This window comes from Trachurus japonicus, chromosome 14, assembly GCF_045865225.1.
Source record: "Trachurus japonicus isolate A0001 chromosome 14, Traja_1.0".
NCBI lineage: Eukaryota > Metazoa > Chordata > Actinopteri > Carangiformes > Carangidae > Trachurus > Trachurus japonicus.
The window spans coordinates 23,678,691-23,697,650 of NC_140920.1; the positions used below are offsets into that span (position 1 = coordinate 23,678,691).

General features: G+C 42.1%; 1 protein-coding gene across 3 annotated transcripts in view; it reads left to right on the forward strand.

Moving 5' to 3' along the window:
* The window catches only part of LOC146974775 (transcription factor COE1), a 90,473-nt gene that overhangs the window by 57,832 nt on the left and 13,681 nt on the right, over nucleotides 1-18,960 (forward strand). For 2 of the 3 annotated variants that reach the window (XM_085798429.1, XM_085798431.1), the window contains exons 7-11: nucleotides 2,515-2,596; nucleotides 3,720-3,861; nucleotides 5,200-5,333; nucleotides 6,899-7,025; nucleotides 15,887-15,975. In XM_085798429.1, the coding sequence (XP_085654555.1) occupies nucleotides 2,515-2,596; nucleotides 3,720-3,861; nucleotides 5,200-5,333; nucleotides 6,899-7,025; nucleotides 15,887-15,975 (574 nt within the window). The remainder of the gene's footprint in view (nucleotides 1-2,514; nucleotides 2,597-3,719; nucleotides 3,862-5,199; nucleotides 5,334-6,898; nucleotides 7,026-15,886; nucleotides 15,976-18,960) is intronic. The other variant, XM_085798430.1, reaches the window with a different exon arrangement.

The window sequence follows — 18,960 nt, forward strand, 5'->3', positions numbered from 1 at the left end:
CGCTGTCACAGGAAACAGAGGGAAGAAGTCGCGCTGCGGACGGAAATATGAAAAATAATGAGTGACATCATCAGATCACCAATGGCATCAGCCAACTGAATTTATACAAACATGTCACTGTGATATCAGGTGTAAACGTAACCAGGTTAAGATCATAAGGGTGGGTCATGATTTTCACATTTTCAAATAGAATCAAATAGATTTATTATGTTACATAATTTTAAAAAAATCTATCAAATAGCCTGTGAATCCAGTTTCTTCAGATTCTGAAAGTGTGGAGGTTTTGGTTGTCAGTGATGTGAAGCAAAGAAACTCACAGGTGATACGGATATTGCTGGTTTCAAAATAAAAAAAATTTGAAAATGTTTTATAAAGTAGATGCCATGTGTGTGTGTGTGTGTGTGTGTGTGTGTGTGTGTGCGCATGTGTGTAAGAAAGAGAAAGTGTTCTTTCAAGGAAATGGAAAATGTATTTTGTAAGAAGTGTGTGTTTGTCTCCATACATTTTTCAAAAATGATAAACCACAGTGAGTGGAGCTCATTGGAATCATTTTCGCGTCGTTAACATGATGGCAGGAAACTCTGTGCCCTGCTGTGATTGAATGAATGGATGAATGAATGATTATTGCAGAAACTCTTAAATTTTATAATGACATTGGCAATAAAACAGGAAATGAATGTGTCATTTCACTGCCAATACCTGATTTGGCTCAGATACTCATCTAGTGGAAGTGCTCAGTGCCTCTCTGGCTGAGTGTAAAGAAAACAGCCTTATTTACAAAATTAAATCCACAGGGTGTAAGTCTACTCTTGAGGTACTGTAGTCTTTTCATTTTGTGTTTCTTCACACTTTTCATCCAGTGTATTTCAGAATAAATTAGATTTCACTGTGGCCCTCCAACATATAAAGCAGCACACGAAGCCACCAACAACGTTCAAAAGCTGCCTACATATTTATTACATTAATAATTTAATTTTCAGATCAACAACTTTGACTTTTTGTACTTTATTTATATTTTTTAGTAAAGACACTTTAATTTTGAGGTTTGCTTAGAGAATCTGAACATTTTTCCCACCACTGCTTTACAGTAGCATCTTCATATTTGAGGCAGATGAGCCGGGTGGGGGGGGCCGGGGGGGGGGTGAGCCTCCGAGCCGCCCCAACCACACACACATGTACAGGGGCGGGTCAGCTGAGGTGGTTGTGTTAACGCTATGCTAGTGTTGTGAAAAGGACTAGACAGTAGGAGGTCAGCGGGGGTCACCGTGGCTGTCCTCCGCTGTGATAGGCTGTCACCCAGGGGTGAGGGGTCATGATAATTAGGCATGCAGAATCCCAGTGCCGGTGTTCTAACGAAGCCTGAGCTCGTTAGCGCCCAGTTTTACACTCAGACCTGCCACTGGGCTGTGCTGCACCGTCACACACGCACACACATACACTCACATATACATGTTTGCACACACACACACATAAGCGCGCACCTCTGCTTTGTTCTGGTGGTCCAGTACAAGAGCTGTCATCTATTGAACAGCAGAGCACCAGGCTCTGCCACCAGGGAACGGAGGTGATGCAGACTTGTGCGAAGTTCACATTACTAAAGTACACAATTGTATTATATGAGGATGAATATATAAGGTGGACACAGCCTTATTAAACCCTCCATAAAACAATTCTCTACAAAATATTGTTGCAACTGGAAGATTCAGCCTTAATCTTGCAACTCTGGTGCAGTCACATTTCACAGTAAGGTTGTGTCACATTATTGCTTTTATTGAGCTGTAACACACAGATGCAACAAACACGTGAACATGTGTGTTTGTCTGTATTTTTTGTGTTTGTTGGTTTTGCCAGGCCGGGCCAGCTGGCTCACACCAAAACACAACCTGGATGTGTTTGTCTGCTGTTGATGGCCATCTGCGTGTTTGATTTATTCTGTAATACAGATTCGTGACATATGGTCCCGTTTAAAACGCCCAATGTCAACATAGTTCCCCTTTTTTTAATGAGAGGACACCAGGAAAAAGAAAAAAAAACTGCAAGTTGTCGTCATGTCAGGGATTAAGTTGATGTTGCACAAAAACCTAACCAGGCACAAAAGCAGCGGGGTGGTGTTGAAGTGTTGAAGTTTGGATTCACAAAAGTATAACACTGAAGGTCAAACCTGAGATTTTCCTGAAACTTGAATTGGCTCACAGTCGGATATTTTCAGCAGTTTTGCTGGAGTGCACTGTTTAACTCAGCTTTTTGTATGTTCATCCAACACCTTTATGTCATTTTTCAAAGCAGCTGGTGTGGATTTAAGAACAAAAAAAATCCATGAGCAAATTCATTTTGAAGTTTGAACAGTATGAAATATTAATTTCTGTATCTGTATTTGTGTCTGTACTGTGGGAGCTGTTGGAAACTGGGCTTGAATTCACACATCCTGAAGGAAAAGTAGTGGGGGGAGTCTTCACTCTGCTCAAATTTGAAGCTGTTAACCTCAAATATGACCTTCTCTCTCTGTTTCTATAGATTCTTCCTCAAGTTTTTCCTCAAGTGCAACCAGAACTGTTTAAAGAATGCAGGAAACCCACGAGACATGAGGAGGTTCCAGGTAGAAACCACCACGTTTTTACTTCTGTTGCTCTTTCTGTGTGTGTCTGTGTTTGCTTGTCCCTCTGTCTTCCCTCCCTTGTTTCTTTTGTGCACATAACTCATAATAAGTGGATGGTTACTGTAACACACAAACACAGGAATGCCTGAGTGTGTGTGTAAGTAAATAAGCTACCAGCGCCTTCACAGGAAACATGAGATCTTGACCCTGACTAGTCAGAACTTAAATATACACACAATGCAGAGAGACAGGAAAGAAAGAAAGAAAGAAAGAAAGAAAGAAAGAAAGAAAGAAAGAAAGAAAGAAAGAAAGAAAGAAAGAAAGAAAGAAAGAAAGAAAGAAAGAAAGAAAGAAAGAGGAGTGGAGGTTGTGGGGTTGTGTATAAGATTAAAGGTCCTGTAGGGCTGTGCAGTCTTTATTATTTCCTTATCTTCATGGCCAGAATACAATCAGGAAGACACCACTTGAGTCTGAGTGGAGATACTGGACGCACAACAGATACTGATAGATTTATTACCAGGGCACGTGTGTGTGAGAGTACGTGTGTGATATGTATATGTGTGTATCTCTGCTGTTGTGCGTGTGCGTGCGTGCATGTGTGTGTGGACAGAGAGACAGAGTCATAGAGTAGCGAGTGTGTGACAGTATCTGTGCCTCTAATTGTGCAGCTCTATTGTAGTGGAACCAGAGAAGACAGCTCTGTTTCCCTGGGAGATAATTAAGGGCTGGACCCATCAGGAACTATTGAACAGAGGAGGATAGACACCGCACACATGTGCACACACACACACAGTGCAGTCACAGCGACTTAGTGTGTGTTGCGGGTGATGGTAATAGCAGTGATAACGGGTTACATTTAAAGAGCTTTTCACAGTTTCACGCTTTAACTCCTCCCTGCAATGATCTCTAGACCCCCAACTTTGTAATTCCTCATTTTTGCTTTTCTTTTTTTTCCTCTTCTATTCTCTCTCTATCTGCTTTCCCTTCGCCTCGCCCACGCTTTTTTCAATCTTACTTCTTTACCTACCTTCTTTTCCCTCCACCCTTCTACCCCCCTCACCACCACCACCTACCCCCCCTCTGCCCCCCTCCTCACCCTGTCCCGTCCCCTGCTTCCCTCCAGGTGGTGGTATCCACTACGGTGAGCGTGGAGGGACATGTCCTGTCGGTGTCCGACAACATGTTCGTCCACAACAACTCCAAACATGGCCGACGGGCCCGACGGCTCGACCCGGTGGAAGGAACGCCGTCTTACCTAGAACACGGTAAACATGAGTGTGTGTGCACGCGCCACCACGAGTGTGTGTCTGTGTGAACATGAATGTGTGCGAGTGCAAGCAGCATGGCCGCCAGATGGTTGATGGTTTAATCCTATCAGGTGATTCCTGCCCCTCCATCTGGCTAATCCAACCCACTACACACACACACTCACACACACACATGTGGTGCTGTGTGTGTGTGTGTTGCACAGTCTAATATAATTATGCTTCTTTTTCATAAGGAAACCCAGACTAAGGGTGTTGTTGTATTTCAGCTGAATACTGATTCTCTCACATGTGTCGGCTTCTGACAGACAGGCTTTTATTGTTGTGATATTGGATTGGATCATATGAGCTTATACACACAATACTCAGGCTTTTCAGTGACATAAAGCCGACTGTATCCACTCTGTCTATGATACATGCGTGTTTTTATCCGCCTCAAATCATTATTTAAAAAGAGAGCAGCAGTAATCTCACATCAGTCTGTCTTGTAAAAGCAGCTTTCAGGATAAAACAGACAATAAATAAACAGCAAAGCAAAGCTGCGCTGTCAAAACCATGCTCAAATAATGTCTTGTATTTAAAGTTTCTAAAAAGAACTTGGCTTGACAGAACATGAACATTTTCTCTTCATTTTCACAGAATAAGAGTCTTGTTTAACTATCTTTTAAATAAATTAATCAGTCTTTCTCTGGAGTGGCTCATCATTTTTATCAACAAGGCCCTCAAGTATTCATCTTTTAAATGATTTGACATTTGAGAAAACTATGTAAAAGGTGTATTGTTGTACTGTATGTATAAGGTTCCAGTTCTTTCAGTTGTATCTGAATAGGAGTGGTCAATAGAGCTACAGTGCAGCTGATGTTCTAATTTTTTTGTTACTTTATATTTTTTCACTTATGCATTCATGAAAAAAAAAATCTAATTTCACACAAGTATAAAAAGTGAATGAATATTTTGAAATTGAAAAGAAAAGAAGCCCTGAAATTTAATCTAAAACCTCAGCACTTGCTTTGTTTATTCACTCACTGCAGCAGAATAATTTACAAGAGGAAACTTTTTCCTACTCAAGGTCAAATTAAAGGGGAAGTGGACCTTCAAATCGTTGGTGTATTCAGTGTGTAAGCGTGGTGTGTTGATAGGGACCACAGCCAAAAGCTGAGGGAGCACCACGAAAAAAAAAAATCAAAAATCCAAGGTGCAGATGCAAAAGGGACGAGGAGACTTGCACTCAGATTTCCCACCATGATTTGACTTCAGTGGAAACAAAATGTCTCACGTGAACGTTGATGATGCTCAGCAACCGCAGGAATTAACCGTGTGGTTTGTCCCTTCCGCCAGGAGCAGCTCCCTGTATTAAAGCCATCAGTCCCAGCGAGGGCTGGACCACAGGGGGCGCCACGGTCATCATCATTGGGGACAACTTCTTCGACGGTCTCCAAGTCATTTTCGGTACCATGCTGGTTTGGAGCGAGGTGAGTTCTCCAGCATCCTGCCTCCATGTTGTTTCAGCTCCTCCACTGTGTGTGTTTGCCCTCAGACCGTTGGAAGTAATTCAATATGAAAACATACTTTTCCTCATGGTCAGGCTCTTAACTGTGTGTGATCGTGTGTGTGTGTGTGTGTGTGTGTGTGTGTGTGTGTGTGTGTGTGTGTGTGTTGATGTTTGTCTAAATGAGGTTTGCCTCTCTAATGAGTCCCCACCAACAACCCCTCCACCTTCCTCACCCACACTCCCTCTGTCTCTTTCTCTCCAGAATACTGATCAGATCAGCAGATTTTGATAGCCATTGGCTTAATGCTCACAAAAACACACACTGACACACACACACACACACACACACTGACACACACACACACAGAGCTCACTATCGTACTTTTCCCCAGCGCCTCTCCTCCACAGAATGTTTATTTGTCTTCTGACTCCACTCACCGTGTGCGCAGAGCGACCATGGCTTCCTTCCAACAACAACACAAAGTGTGTGTGTGTGTGTGTGCGCATGCTGGCATACATGGGTGTGTGTGTGTGTGTGTGTGTGTGTGTGTGTGTGTGTGTGAAGAGCTGAGGGGTTTGTTTACAGTGTTGAGAGCCACACTTACACACACTAACATGTGTACAGAGTCTCAGTTCAGTTCAGTTCAAACTGACTCAGCTCTCCTGGCGTTCCTCAGACTGGCTTCTAATGGAGTTTGTCCAACCAAATGTTTCATTTGCACTCAACCTGATTATTGATTCTGAGGCGAGAAAACACAGTTTGAGAAATTTTAGTGGAAAGTGATTGCTTATGTTTGCCAAGTTCTGTTTGTCTGCATCTCTCCCTCCTACCTACAAAATTTTCGCAAACCCGGGCCAAATAGCGAAAAAAGTGTTTTTGAAAGGGAAAAAAAAAAAACCTCCATAAAAATCTGATGGTAAAATGGTCAAGTGTTGGTCACGTACAGCTCGATACAATGATTGGTTTTCCATCTGGTGTCAGCATAAGTGTCAGGAAATCAGACTTTAATTATAGCAGCTCGTTGATTTTGGTTTTTGCAGCGTGCCAAATATTTGTTCCAGTGAACATGAGAGAGCGAGACACTATTCCAGCTCAAAACCACAAGAAAGCATCAAACACAACAACTATTTACAGGGTGTCAGTTAACATGCATGTACTGTATATGTTCAGATGTGCTCCACGCTGGACACAGGGATGTCTCCTTTTTTACCACGTTTAAATGTGTTTGATGCGAATGTCAGAGTGCATACAGTACTGTAACAGTGTCAAATCCAAATGTAAATACAGCTCACTTAAAGTTGTTTGTCACTGCGTTAACAAGTGCAAATTCAATAATCTCCAACTCAACAGACGGAAATAAACTTTAGAGTAGAGAATCACACAGAGTAGCGGTCTGAGGCGGCTCAACACTCACAGTCTTGGCAAAGAAACTCTCCAGCTGGGTTTCCGGACACAGAACATTAGTACTGCATTACTGTGTATTGTTGATTTGTTGTTGTGTATTGACCCGCTCCACCTCCACCCCCCACCCCCCTCTTCTCCAGTTGATCACGCCACATGCCATCCGGGTGCAGACGCCTCCCAGACACATTCCCGGGGTCGTGGAGGTCACCCTGTCCTACAAGTCCAAACAGTTCTGCAAAGGAACACCGGGAAGGTTCATATACACAGGTAGGTCCACCACACACACACAGTAGTATGCATGTACAGTTTCAGTTTCAGTTTAGTTTATTTGAAAAGGGACAATGCACATTAATAAACATTGTATAAAAAACACATGTAAATGCCCCCGAATTATCTTAAAAAGCTAGTTTTCATTGCCAGATTGTACAAGGCAACCTTTAAAAAGAACAACAATGGAGTAAAATATTGTACCACATAGGCTAGAACACATACACATACTACTGTCCGTAAATACATACATAATAAATACACATTTGGACCACAACAAGGTGATGCATTGCATACATGTTCTTGATTGAAGTACATGGTCGTGTTTTCAGCTGTTTTCACAAGGGTTGAATTTTTCATTGTTGGTTTTTGAGGATGTGTGTGCACGCGCGTATGTATGTGTGTGTGTGTGTGTGTGTGTGGTGTGTGTGTGAATAGCGTCTATGAGTTGCAGTTCACTCTCAGGCCAGACAGTGTTGAACTAATGACTGTAGATTAGTCAACATTAACGAGCCACACTCGTTAGAATGTTGCCATAATCAGAGGCTCGTTAAAACCAGCTACAATTAAACAGTCTGCTCTTTATAGCCCTCCATACTGAAGCTATTAGTGAAATCATCCAGAACACCCAGTTTACCAACACACACACACACATGCTCAGTGTTGGAAAAGTGTGTGTGATTCCTGACCGGATTGTTGACTGTGAATGAGTATTTTCCTGCTAAATTCAGTAGAGGAGAGAAAAGACAAGGAAGCATGTGTGTGTGCAGGTATGTGTGTGTGGTTGTGTGTGTGTTTGCTCATTTTGTCCGCACATATATGTGGAAATGGATCGAGATGATGTGATGTCTGGTATTGATCCGCTCAACATGGCTCCATCACACCATAATGATGACGTCATTCACAGAGAGAGAGACAGACAAATAAAAGAGCTGCCGTGTAAATTCTTCCAGACGTCTCATGACCTCGGTGATAAACCCAAGATAAAGATGAAGATTTAAAACCTGATCAATAAAGACGAAATAAAGAAGTTCTAGAGTAAATTGTCACTTTTACTGTTGGTGTCAAGTTCAGCAAAGTTTTAATGTTTCCTTCAGTTTTTGTGTTTGAAGCAACTTTGACACATGGAGCATCTATACTTTATTTTTTCAGATATGTTTTATTGAACCAAATAAAATCATACATTCACATTTAGAAAATATTTGATATGACGGTATCATGTATATATGTAGCAGCTTATATGCTTAGATAAATAACAATAACACAAACATGTGAGAAGATAAAGCAGCTTAAGGACTTTGTAACTAGATACCTACACCTTCAGAAAACTGCATGAAAATGGTTCTCGCCTCATTGGTCGATCGCCAGGTTGTTTTTTTTGGAGTGTGCAGTGAAAACACCCAACAGTTAGCACAAGAAACGAGAGCAACAATTACAAGCACAATAAAACCGGCCCAGAACATTGTTGTTCTAAATGTCTTGACGAAGTTTGTAAGACTGAGACGTCAGATGATTTTTTTGGGGGGGTTCTTTTTTTATTGGAGGTATGTTAAATGTCTAAAGTTTCTTTGTGCAGAGGTATGAGGTTCCCTGCCTGTGCGCCTCCTTCAATGTTTCCTCAGCCAAAACATCTTTGGTCTGACCCTGAGGCAAGCCGGCTGGTAATTGGTCCGTCTGGCGTCTAACTGCTTCTCCTATTGGGCCGAGGTGACCCCCCGTGACCTCGCGATTGGCTGATCGCTTCAGCATGTGACCCAGGAAACGCGATACGTTGCCGCGGTTGCCTGACCCCGCCTCAAGGTCGACTCCTTTCTGGAAGTCACCGGTGAAAGGTCGCCGCCGATGAAAGCTGATTGGCTGTTGTGGTTTTTCGATGCTTTTGCTGCGGTTGCCTCTGGGTGTAAGAGCCGAGCAATTAAACACACACAAGCGTGCACACACACACGCACACACACGTGCACACACATGCACATTAACACGCACAAAGCCACACATGCATGGAGTCATGTCTTACACAACTTACCATGCACACTTTCAAACGGGGGCAGGAGTTGAAAGTAATTGTAAATCAGAGAGATATGAGGGAAAGATGGTGAGTAGTCTGGTAAACAGATGGCCTATCACATACATACACACTCACACACACATGTGCACACACACACACACACACATACACACTGTGCCGTATGGCTGCTTCATCTGCCTAGTGGGAGAAATTAACATTCTCTGCATCACACACTCTATATAAACACACAATGGTACAAAGTGGCAATCGATAGATGGTCTCACACACACAGACGTTACATAGACACGCACACACACACACATATATGTGCAGAGCTGATGTAATGTCAATGCGGCAGCGTGAGATCCATGGCTCTGCTGTGAAGAAGAAACTTTAAGTGAAAACTGAACGAGCGATATAACTTTGCAGACACAGAAACAGAAAGTAAAAGAAATTGGAAAATGGAGGAAGAGAGAGAGACGGGTGGGGAAAAGACAGAAAGAAGGAGAAACACATAAAAAAGAGAGACAGAAAGAAAGGTGGACTTTTAAAAAACCAGATTGTAAAGCATCGATCCGCTCCTAAGTGGATCACACATATAGTGATACACGCATGCAGATACACACATGTACATACACACTTATCCAAACACACAGAGAGCTGGCTGAGGGAAGAAGAGCTGGGGAGAAAGAGATCTCATCTCATAAGGGGAAGAATGAAGCAATAATTCAGTGGTATTGAACTGCTGGCTGGCCAGAGAATCGATCTCACCACACCTCCTCCCCTCCTCCTCCTCCTTCTACTTCTTCTTCTTCTTCTCCTTTTACATCAGCCCTCTTCGTCCTTTCACCCACGCAGCTTCATCCCCCCTTTACCCACCTTCCTTGCTCTCTGTTGTTTAAACGCGGCCAAATGATAACAAGTAAAACACCGGCCTTGTATAATAAATCCTGGACAGGCAGCTTCAACACAGACACTATTTTTCACGATTTCATGGTGCCATCTCCACCCCACCCCCCTCCTCCTTTTTTTTTTTTCCTCCCCCCCTTTGTGTCCCTCCTCCTCCTCCTCCTCTCTTGGCGTTTTTATTGTGAAACAGGAGTGGAGCTTCTGTCCTCATGAAACTTCTATGAGTATTGATCGGCAGGCGGCTCTGGACTCTGAGAGGAAGAGCGAGGCAGGAGGAGGAGTGATAGAAGAATGGATGGATGGATGGATGGATGGATGGATGGATGAAAGTGGCAGAAGGTGTAGTTAAGAAAGAGGGGGGGGGTTGAGCAGAAGTGAAAGAGGCGGAGGAAGGGAGGGGAGGGGGGGTAAAGGAGAGCAGGAGGGATTCACACAGAGATGCTTTCATGGGCAGCAGGATGAACCAAGATGAAACAGGTTCAGGTCTGTGTCACCAGATCATCTGCTGGAGAGGCTGGTTGACGTTTTCAGACGTCTGTGTGAGCAGCTGGGACACCACTGTGAGAAAATATCTGAAAGCAGAAAATAATACAATGATTTTGTATATCTACATGTTTCTCTTTATACGTCTAGACTGGGGAAACAAGTTATGTTTGGACTGGAGAGTGTAAACCGTAAAGCTCCAGGGAGTAGGGCCATGTGTTGGAGATTTATTATTTATTATTATTTATTTTCTTCTGGCCGTGTGAGCAACAACTATTGTCTCTGAGAAGTAAAAACAGAAGCAACGTGTCTGCCACTAATAGTCAGTGTTGGTTTTATTTCAATCTCAACCACCATAGATACACAGTCTGTGATTTATATATTTTTATCCACACTGTAGCCGCATAGAGATGACAGTGTCAGCTACTCGCTTATTTGTTTTATCACTTTAATTCAAACATCTGAATAACTATTTCATTGGTTGGTTTCATTTGTTCAGGCATTTTTGTTTCCCTCTCAGCCAGACTTTTCCTTCTGGTGCCACCAAGAGGTCGACATTGGTAGTTTTAAATGGCACAATCGAGGACTGCCATGAAATTTACTACAGACGATCATGCTCATCACAACTTTAACTTTTAAATGAAATGTTTTTAGATGTCCAATGGAGAGCAGCTCATGCCGTCACCATGGCAATTGTGCATGTGCAGGTTGTGCACCACGTCGTGTGAGAGAGAAACAAGAATATTTTTGTTGTTTCTAACTTTCTCTCTACAGGTAGATGAAGCTGAAGTCACAGCTCGGCTCTCGTTTTTATCTGAAGTATGTGGTGGATTTCTCAGATGTTGTCATGGTTATGAAGTCTGGATTTTAGCAGCAGAGCGGCATCTTGAAAACGGCTTAAAAATGAGCAGGGGTCATGTTTCAGTCACTGTTTCAAATTTGTTCCATGTCTGATGACTGAAACAGAAAAATATGTAAATGACAGGAGCTTCATTCGCTCAAATATGATGCAGTGATGTCATGAATATGTTAATTACTGTTTTACAGCATCTAGAGACTTTAAGCAACTTCAAACAGGCTCGTTCTGCTTCTTTGGAGAACAGTTGGCAACACTGAGGGTGTAGCTCCTCACGCTGCTGAGCCTCACGGGGTCAGCAGCAGCACGCTCGTAAACTGTCTTGTCTTTTTTTACTACAAACATAGCACGGCTCGTGTATCGACACTTAAACGCACCACGTTACTTTAAACTGCAGCCTTACTCTTCAGCACCATGGACAGCTGATGTTAAGAAGCCGTGTGTAAAAAATTAAAGAGCATCTGTTGAAACTCTCTTAACTTGAAACAGGATTGTGTTTTTCTGCAGTTTACGTTGGGATGGTGTGTTGGTGTTGGTGGTTGTTGCTTCTTTAGGGAGTTTCCCAGCAGGCAACTCATGCTGTTCAGCTGGTTCAAACCTCCCTACATTTACAACCATCTTCGATCCGGGCCTGGTGTGTAAACTAAAGAAAGCCCACCTCCTTATAAACCACTTGATACACATAATCATACGCTGTATCAATCATCGTCTTTATTCTGTGCTGGAGGGGATGTTTCTTTAAGGGATATTGAACATTTTCCACTGGTCTTTTTATGATCTGCACAGTTTTCTATGATGATGATTGATGCAGCGTATGATTATGTGTATCAAGTGGTTTATAAGTACGCAGGCTTTCCTTAGTTTACACTCCAGGCCCCAGTCTTAGATGAGTGTATATGTTGGAAGATGAACCAGGCTGAATGGTCCAGTGGACTTCTGCTGAGAAACTCCCAAAGGAGGAAACAACTACTTGATACGTATAATCACACACTGTATCAGTCATCGTCATACGCTGAGCTGGAGGCTGCGTGTCTTTATGAGATGCTGAACGTTTTCCACCCATTCTTTTATGATCCGTTCAGTTTACTGCAGAACAATAATTCCTTTTTTCAACTGACTGTGTTTCTGTTCTCTGTTTTCTTGCCCCGTCTGTGCACAGCATCGTTGTCGCTGTGTGCGAGGCTGGAGAGACGAGTGTATTTGTTTATGGCTGTCAGTGTAACCAGTGTTCCCATGATGAGTCAAAGCCAGCTGGGTTTACCAGTGCCTTTTACAGCTAATGTGCAATCAATTGTGTGGCTTTTTTGTGCGCCGGTGCTATTTCTGTTTCACTGCCGAGAGAAACCACTAAAGAAATCATTTGAGGAATCTGACCTATTGGCTTGGAAGTAAACAAACATCCACACACTCTTTGTATTAGTTCTTAATGCACAAACATTCACACGCTATTTAACAATTTAAGAAACACATTTGTCCTATTAATAAATAGTTGGTTGGAGACACTTTAGGCCTCAGGCATCGAAACCAATTCATGTCAGTCTGTTGGATGCACGTCTCTATGTGTGTGGTGCTTCTTTGTGTGTGTGTGTGTGTGTGTGTGTGTGTGTGTGTGTGTGTTATTAGAGTTGGCATCGGTTAAGTGTCTCCAGAGATGTGACGAGACTGTGGATCCGACACTGGCAGTTAATTCTGACAGTTGATATCCCACCGACTGTTAGGCAGCTGTTTTTCTAGTTTTGTTTTTCTCAAGCATAACTGATTTTCTTTCTTTTCCTTTTTTTTGGATGCTCCCTTTTTTCTCCTCCTTCCCTCTCATCTTCTCTTCTCATCTCACCTGAACTTTATTCCTCTCCTCTCCTTCAATCGATCGCTGCTCCTCGTTCTCTTCAGCCATACTGAAGTAATTATCACATGCGAATCATAAAATCATAATTTAGAGCTTTAAAAGTGAACTTTCCTTGGAGCGGGGGAGACGTATTGTTCATGACAGTTTAACATGTGGTATTTTTACTGCTCACAATTTATGAAGTTATGCTGCTAACAAATTGAGAGGTTTAGGGCAAAACAGAAACCAGAAAATTGGGTGTGATGTGATAATAAAACAAACGTACATATAAAACACACACACACACATGCACACACGTGTGTGTGTTAAAAGAAACTAAAAAAAATAACACACAAGAAATTCAGCTGCAAGTAATTTATCATTGCTGGATGTGGAAAGTACCAAATATCACTGCAGCTGCACAATTGGACATCACTCACACACATACACACACACACACCCTCTGCACTCCACACCTACATCTTGTCTTCTAGCTCAGCCATTCTTCCTCTTTCTCACCAGCTTTATCTTTCTACTTCTCTTATTCCTCCCTCCATCTGTCTCTCACACACACACACACACGCAGACACATTTTCAGTAGATTCCACAACGGGGTGAAGACACGTCCTCAGGGCCATATAAATAAACACACCTGCAGACACACACGCACGTCATATTGGAAACCATCACCCTGACTGACGGAGCTTTCAGAGATGCTGTTGATTGACGTGTTGATTGGATAAAGAGTGCAGAAGAAGAGAATTACAACATTTAAGTGAACTCTAAATGTTCTTTAAAACCCTTCCCATTATACCTGCAGTGTTATTTTCATCCAGATGTTTTTGACACCATTAGTTATTCCACTAGCTCTTTCCGTCTCTAAACATTTTCATGTTGGATTAAAGCATCTGCACTCCATCACAGGGCTGATCCCACCTGTAAAACAACACTTCTTTATTTCACCCATGGTATTTCTTCATTTTTTACTGGTAATTACTCAAGCTGTTCAGTTAGTCATATTATTTCCAACAGTGAGAGATAAAGAAGATGGGTTAGGTTTAGCTCAGCTATTTAAATTTGGGGGGGGAAGGAGCTTTTTTGGACTCAACTAATAGTGTTAAATCATGCTAATTATGACAGTTTATACCCTAATAGTCCTGTTTGAGCTCCAGGTCTTGTGATTCTCTACAACAGTGAAGGAAGCTACAGAATTATGTTATCTGTAATTTGGGTGAACTGATCTTTAACTAGCAATAGTGTGACAACGATTACATTTAGGAGTTATGCTGAAATTTAAGTTTATTTACTAAAATGTGATTCTGCTTTATTTACAACCATGTTTTCAAACTTAAAATATAAATGAAATCAATACTGTGAGAACACTGGAGACATTTTTGGGATAAATTATGAACCACATTTTTCCCACTGACTCTTCACACACCATCCACTTCTCCACTGGGTGCTGTGAGCAGCTTCACAGGAGCCGTTTCAGAAGAAAATCCCCACAGAAGATTTTTTTTTTTACAGTTCTCCAGCCCAGATTTTGAACCGTCCTCCTCGGTCACAAACTTGCCTCTCTAACTTCCAGACGTCTGTCGGCTCGGCGGGATCATGCCGAGCAGGTTTATCTCTTTCCAGCCCAGAGAAGCCGGCAAACAAAATGTCAAAAAAAAAAACAGGATGTCATCTTCTCTCCTCACCAGTCGGACCCCCCCGCTGACTGGCACAGATGTTGAGACTCTGTGTGTTTAACGTGTAGGCAAACGCAGACTGAACACAAAAAGCATCAAGGTGCAACATGTAATGGTTTAATGCAATTTCTTACTGAAACAAAGAGAAACAAGACTCAGACATATCACAGCTCAAACTGGGACCAGGAGCATGGTGACATAGTGTCATGGCATCATGCATGTTCAGCTTTGTGTTGTTTTGCAGCAGAGATGTGTTAAGTTAAATGTGAAATCCCACTGGGAAGGCTGCTTTTTTTTTAACTGTAGGAAGTAAGAGTCAATTCCTTTTTTTCCCATCAAGCCTCACTGGTCAGTCCCTGTTTGCCCCCATACTGTATTTTACATTATATAACACCATTGGGATTTTTGCTGGAAATCGTCAGGATTACTTTTCACCATTAAGGAGGTTAAAGCTGCAAAAACAAAGCAGATGGTGGAAACAAAGAGAAGGCTGGTGGAAAATCTTAGCATACATGTTTATCCTCCACTGAAGCAAAAATGAGGGGAGTGGTGAAAAAGCCACATCCTTTATGTGACAGGGATCAACTAGGGGGGAAAAAATGTGGCTTTAACCAATATTTTATATTAACATGGATTATGTGGCTGCGTGGAAGTGAGAGGGGTTTCCACCGAGGGTTTACCTCCACTGTGCAGTTCCCCTCAGCTCCACAGGGCTTTGTAGTGTCTTTTAGCTCATTGTTTTTGCTCCGCTGCTTTAATCTGAGTCATATCCAGATGTAGCAGGCAGCTGTTTCTAGCAAAGAAAAAAATATAGTGAATGTGCCGCCTGCCCATCACCAAATGGCACACAGACACAGTTAGAGAGCAGCTGGTGGGGAAAATTAAGCATTCAGCAGCTAAAGAGGCAGGTACAAGTACTTCTTTCACGGGTGGGTGGAGACCTTATATGTGTGTGTGTGTGTGTGTGTGTATAAATTTATATAGATGGCAGTAAAGTGACTTTAACCACAGGTGCAGCATGACATCACCATGATGTTTTCTTTGCATGGAGCTAATTCTGTCTTTCCCGCTTTCTGTTTCTGTCTCCTGCAGCGTTGAATGAACCAACCATCGACTATGGTTTCCAGAGGCTTCAGAAGGTCATCCCCCGGCACCCCGGGGACCCCGAGAGGCTGCCAAAGGTACGATATTCATTAACATGCACCTTTTTTTTGCACATTAACTGGACAGTGAAGTGAGACTGAGTGACGCTCTCTCTCCTGCTGCGGGACACACACATTCAGACAGACAGATAGATAGATGTTGTAGCACTTGCAGAGATCAAACCTGCAGCTTCTCAGTTACATGTATCTGCACAGAGCTGCTATCAAGGACAAAATAATTGTCTTTATGTTTTATTTGTTTGTTTGTTTTGCGTGCGTTATTTTTATATTTCTTAGCAGAATGTGTGTTTTCAAATCTCCTGTGGGTTGTGTCTTTACCTCTGTATGAACTCCATGTGTGTGAGCTGCTTAATCCACGTTTGCAGGGTGAGTGTTTGAATCGTCTCCAAGATCAGAAAGTCAGATCTGATTATTTGTTTATCAGCTGGAGATCAAGCAGAGCGTTTAAAGGATCAGCACATGTAAACAATTAGCACCAAACGATGAGCTCGGCTTTGATAGCAGCCGCTGTCATGGTGATCTGTACATGTAAAGACATTTCAAAGTACGTATGTGTGTGTGTGCATGTGTGTGAGCTTACTGCGCTGACCTGCTTCAACTCCAAACTCTCCAAACTGGGTGGGCGGGGTCGTGACCTTTTCATGCAGCTGCTGTGGGTTGGCTCTCCATCCCCCTGCTGGAGCTCGTCCAGGATTGGCTGACTTCGCCGTGACATCATTGAGACATGGGCGCTGGTCATGATGTGATGATGTGATGATGTGGTGATGCTGCGATGTCATCACGGGCCGTGCCGACACCCAGGCTCCTGCACATGTGTTAGCAATCATTAGCCACGCAGTTGTGTGCGCTATCGCCGTGGGAACGCGCTCCGCACATCACACACACTCCGCACCTCAAATGCGGGTGAAGTTTTGTGGATTCTTAGTCATTAAACATTTATTGCTTTACAGTGCACGGTGTTGCACGTTATAGTGTTATTAGCTTCGGACAGTAATGAGCTGATTGCTGGTCATGTGATGGTACCTGCTGGTAACATGGGGAGTGGGCTATGGCTATAAGATACATAAGGTTCAAAATATGTTGTTTTTAATTCTTTATAATGAGGCAGATTCAATGTTTCAGAAAGGTAGAACATTTTACTGTTTAAGATGCACTGTGCTACAGATGGTTACAAGAAAGGCAAAAGGTTATACCTCATTATTTTTGCAGATTAGGTAAGACATAGTTTATTGGTGTAATGCACTCGAATCCAGCTCAGTATCCCAAGGAGTTATGTCCATGTTGGCCGGTTCTGCAGCTCACAGTTTACAACCGTTGCCGGTGTTTTGGTGCCAACGCAGGAAGCACGTTGCCTCAGGGCTGCAGCTAACAACGATTTTCATAATAAGTTAATCTGACAATTATTCTCACAATTGACTTATTAACTTTTGGTCTATAAAAGATGAGAAAACTGTGAAAATACCACTCACAGTTTCCTTATATAACCAGCACTAATGTTTTGCTCCGTCCAAAAAGTCCAAAACTCTGCAGATTGTTTGTCAAAAGTATTAGTACTATCACTTTTCTCATTTTCAAATGGTTTAAATGATTGGTGCATTATCAAAGTAATTGCCAAATTACTGTTTACTAATCAAATGACATATTGTTGCAGTTTAATTGTGTCTTTTATACTCAGATTTTCAAGAGATTCAGCCTGCACAAGGCTATACAATTGAAATTCAGATTGTGAAAACACTATACAACTGCAGTCATATGATTTTTATTATCATATTTAATTATTTGGTATCATCACTTCATAGTGTTGTCCATTAGGAGTGTGTGTGTGGGGGGGCTCTAAAGTTGCTGTGCTGTGAAGTTTTCAGACAAAATTGAAGTTTTGTTGACTTCCAACTCAAGCCATCCCATCCTTTTATTGCTGCCAGTGTTCACGCAGAATCCCTCGTGTTAAAAGCTTTTCTCATATCTGCTGCTTTTAGAGCAACTTTACAATAACTAAGTGCTGTAGAAAAATCAGTGCAGGAAATGATGTTATCCAGTTTCCCTACATCTGTGATATCATAAGTGATGTTGTTCTAGTTTCTGGTAAAGGCTGAGTCAGAGCAGCAAAAACACACACACTCAACACACTGACACATGTGCACACAAGCATCATTTATGAGAAGGGGTACAGACCTAGGATATTTAATGTTTCTAAAATAAAGCTTTACCCTATCCATATGCTTCTTTTTAGATCTATTTCCACAGCAGATCGATGTAATTGATCAGATCTGCATTTTGAGCCGTCACTTTTCATGACACATGTTAGTGGGTGTGGAAAAAGAGGAGGCTGCTACTTGACTAGTTTGTTTTTTTAGCTTTATTCTTGACTTATATAATTATTATGATGTTTTTCACTGCGCCCCTCTTCAGACACTGCATATTCATTCATCACAGCTGAAATATCCAGTGCGACGCTCAAACTGTGATTTGCTCAGTTGGCATTGAACGTTTTTAAAAGTGGCAAACTTAAGGGGGAAAAAATGAAAAATCTATCACAGCATCAGCCAACACATTTTCTTTTGTGGCTTTAGCTTGTCAGGAGAAATAAAACAAATGAGCATATTACTTGTATTAAATGGGTCTATAAATACCTTACGGACCAAGTACTGATATCCCCCTTGACCCACATCCACTATAAAAAATTGTTCTGGGTCTGTTTTATTTGGTGATTTATTTTTCTCCTTCTCATGGATAAGTAGTCAAGCTTATTACAGGCGATTTGAAATATCTCGAGGCAAATGAGAACAATCGAGCCAGAGGAGCTGGATTCATCGATCAGATATCACGTCCTGCTAAAGGACAAGAGAGAGGTCGAGCAGGGGTCGCTGCCAGAGCTTTTCCTTCATGACAAAATCAAGACCTCGACTAATAAAATCAAGGATTTTATTATTATTATTTGATTTGATTTTTGATTTTTTTTTTCAGTCATAGAGCACAAGATGGAAAAATCATCAATAGTTCCAC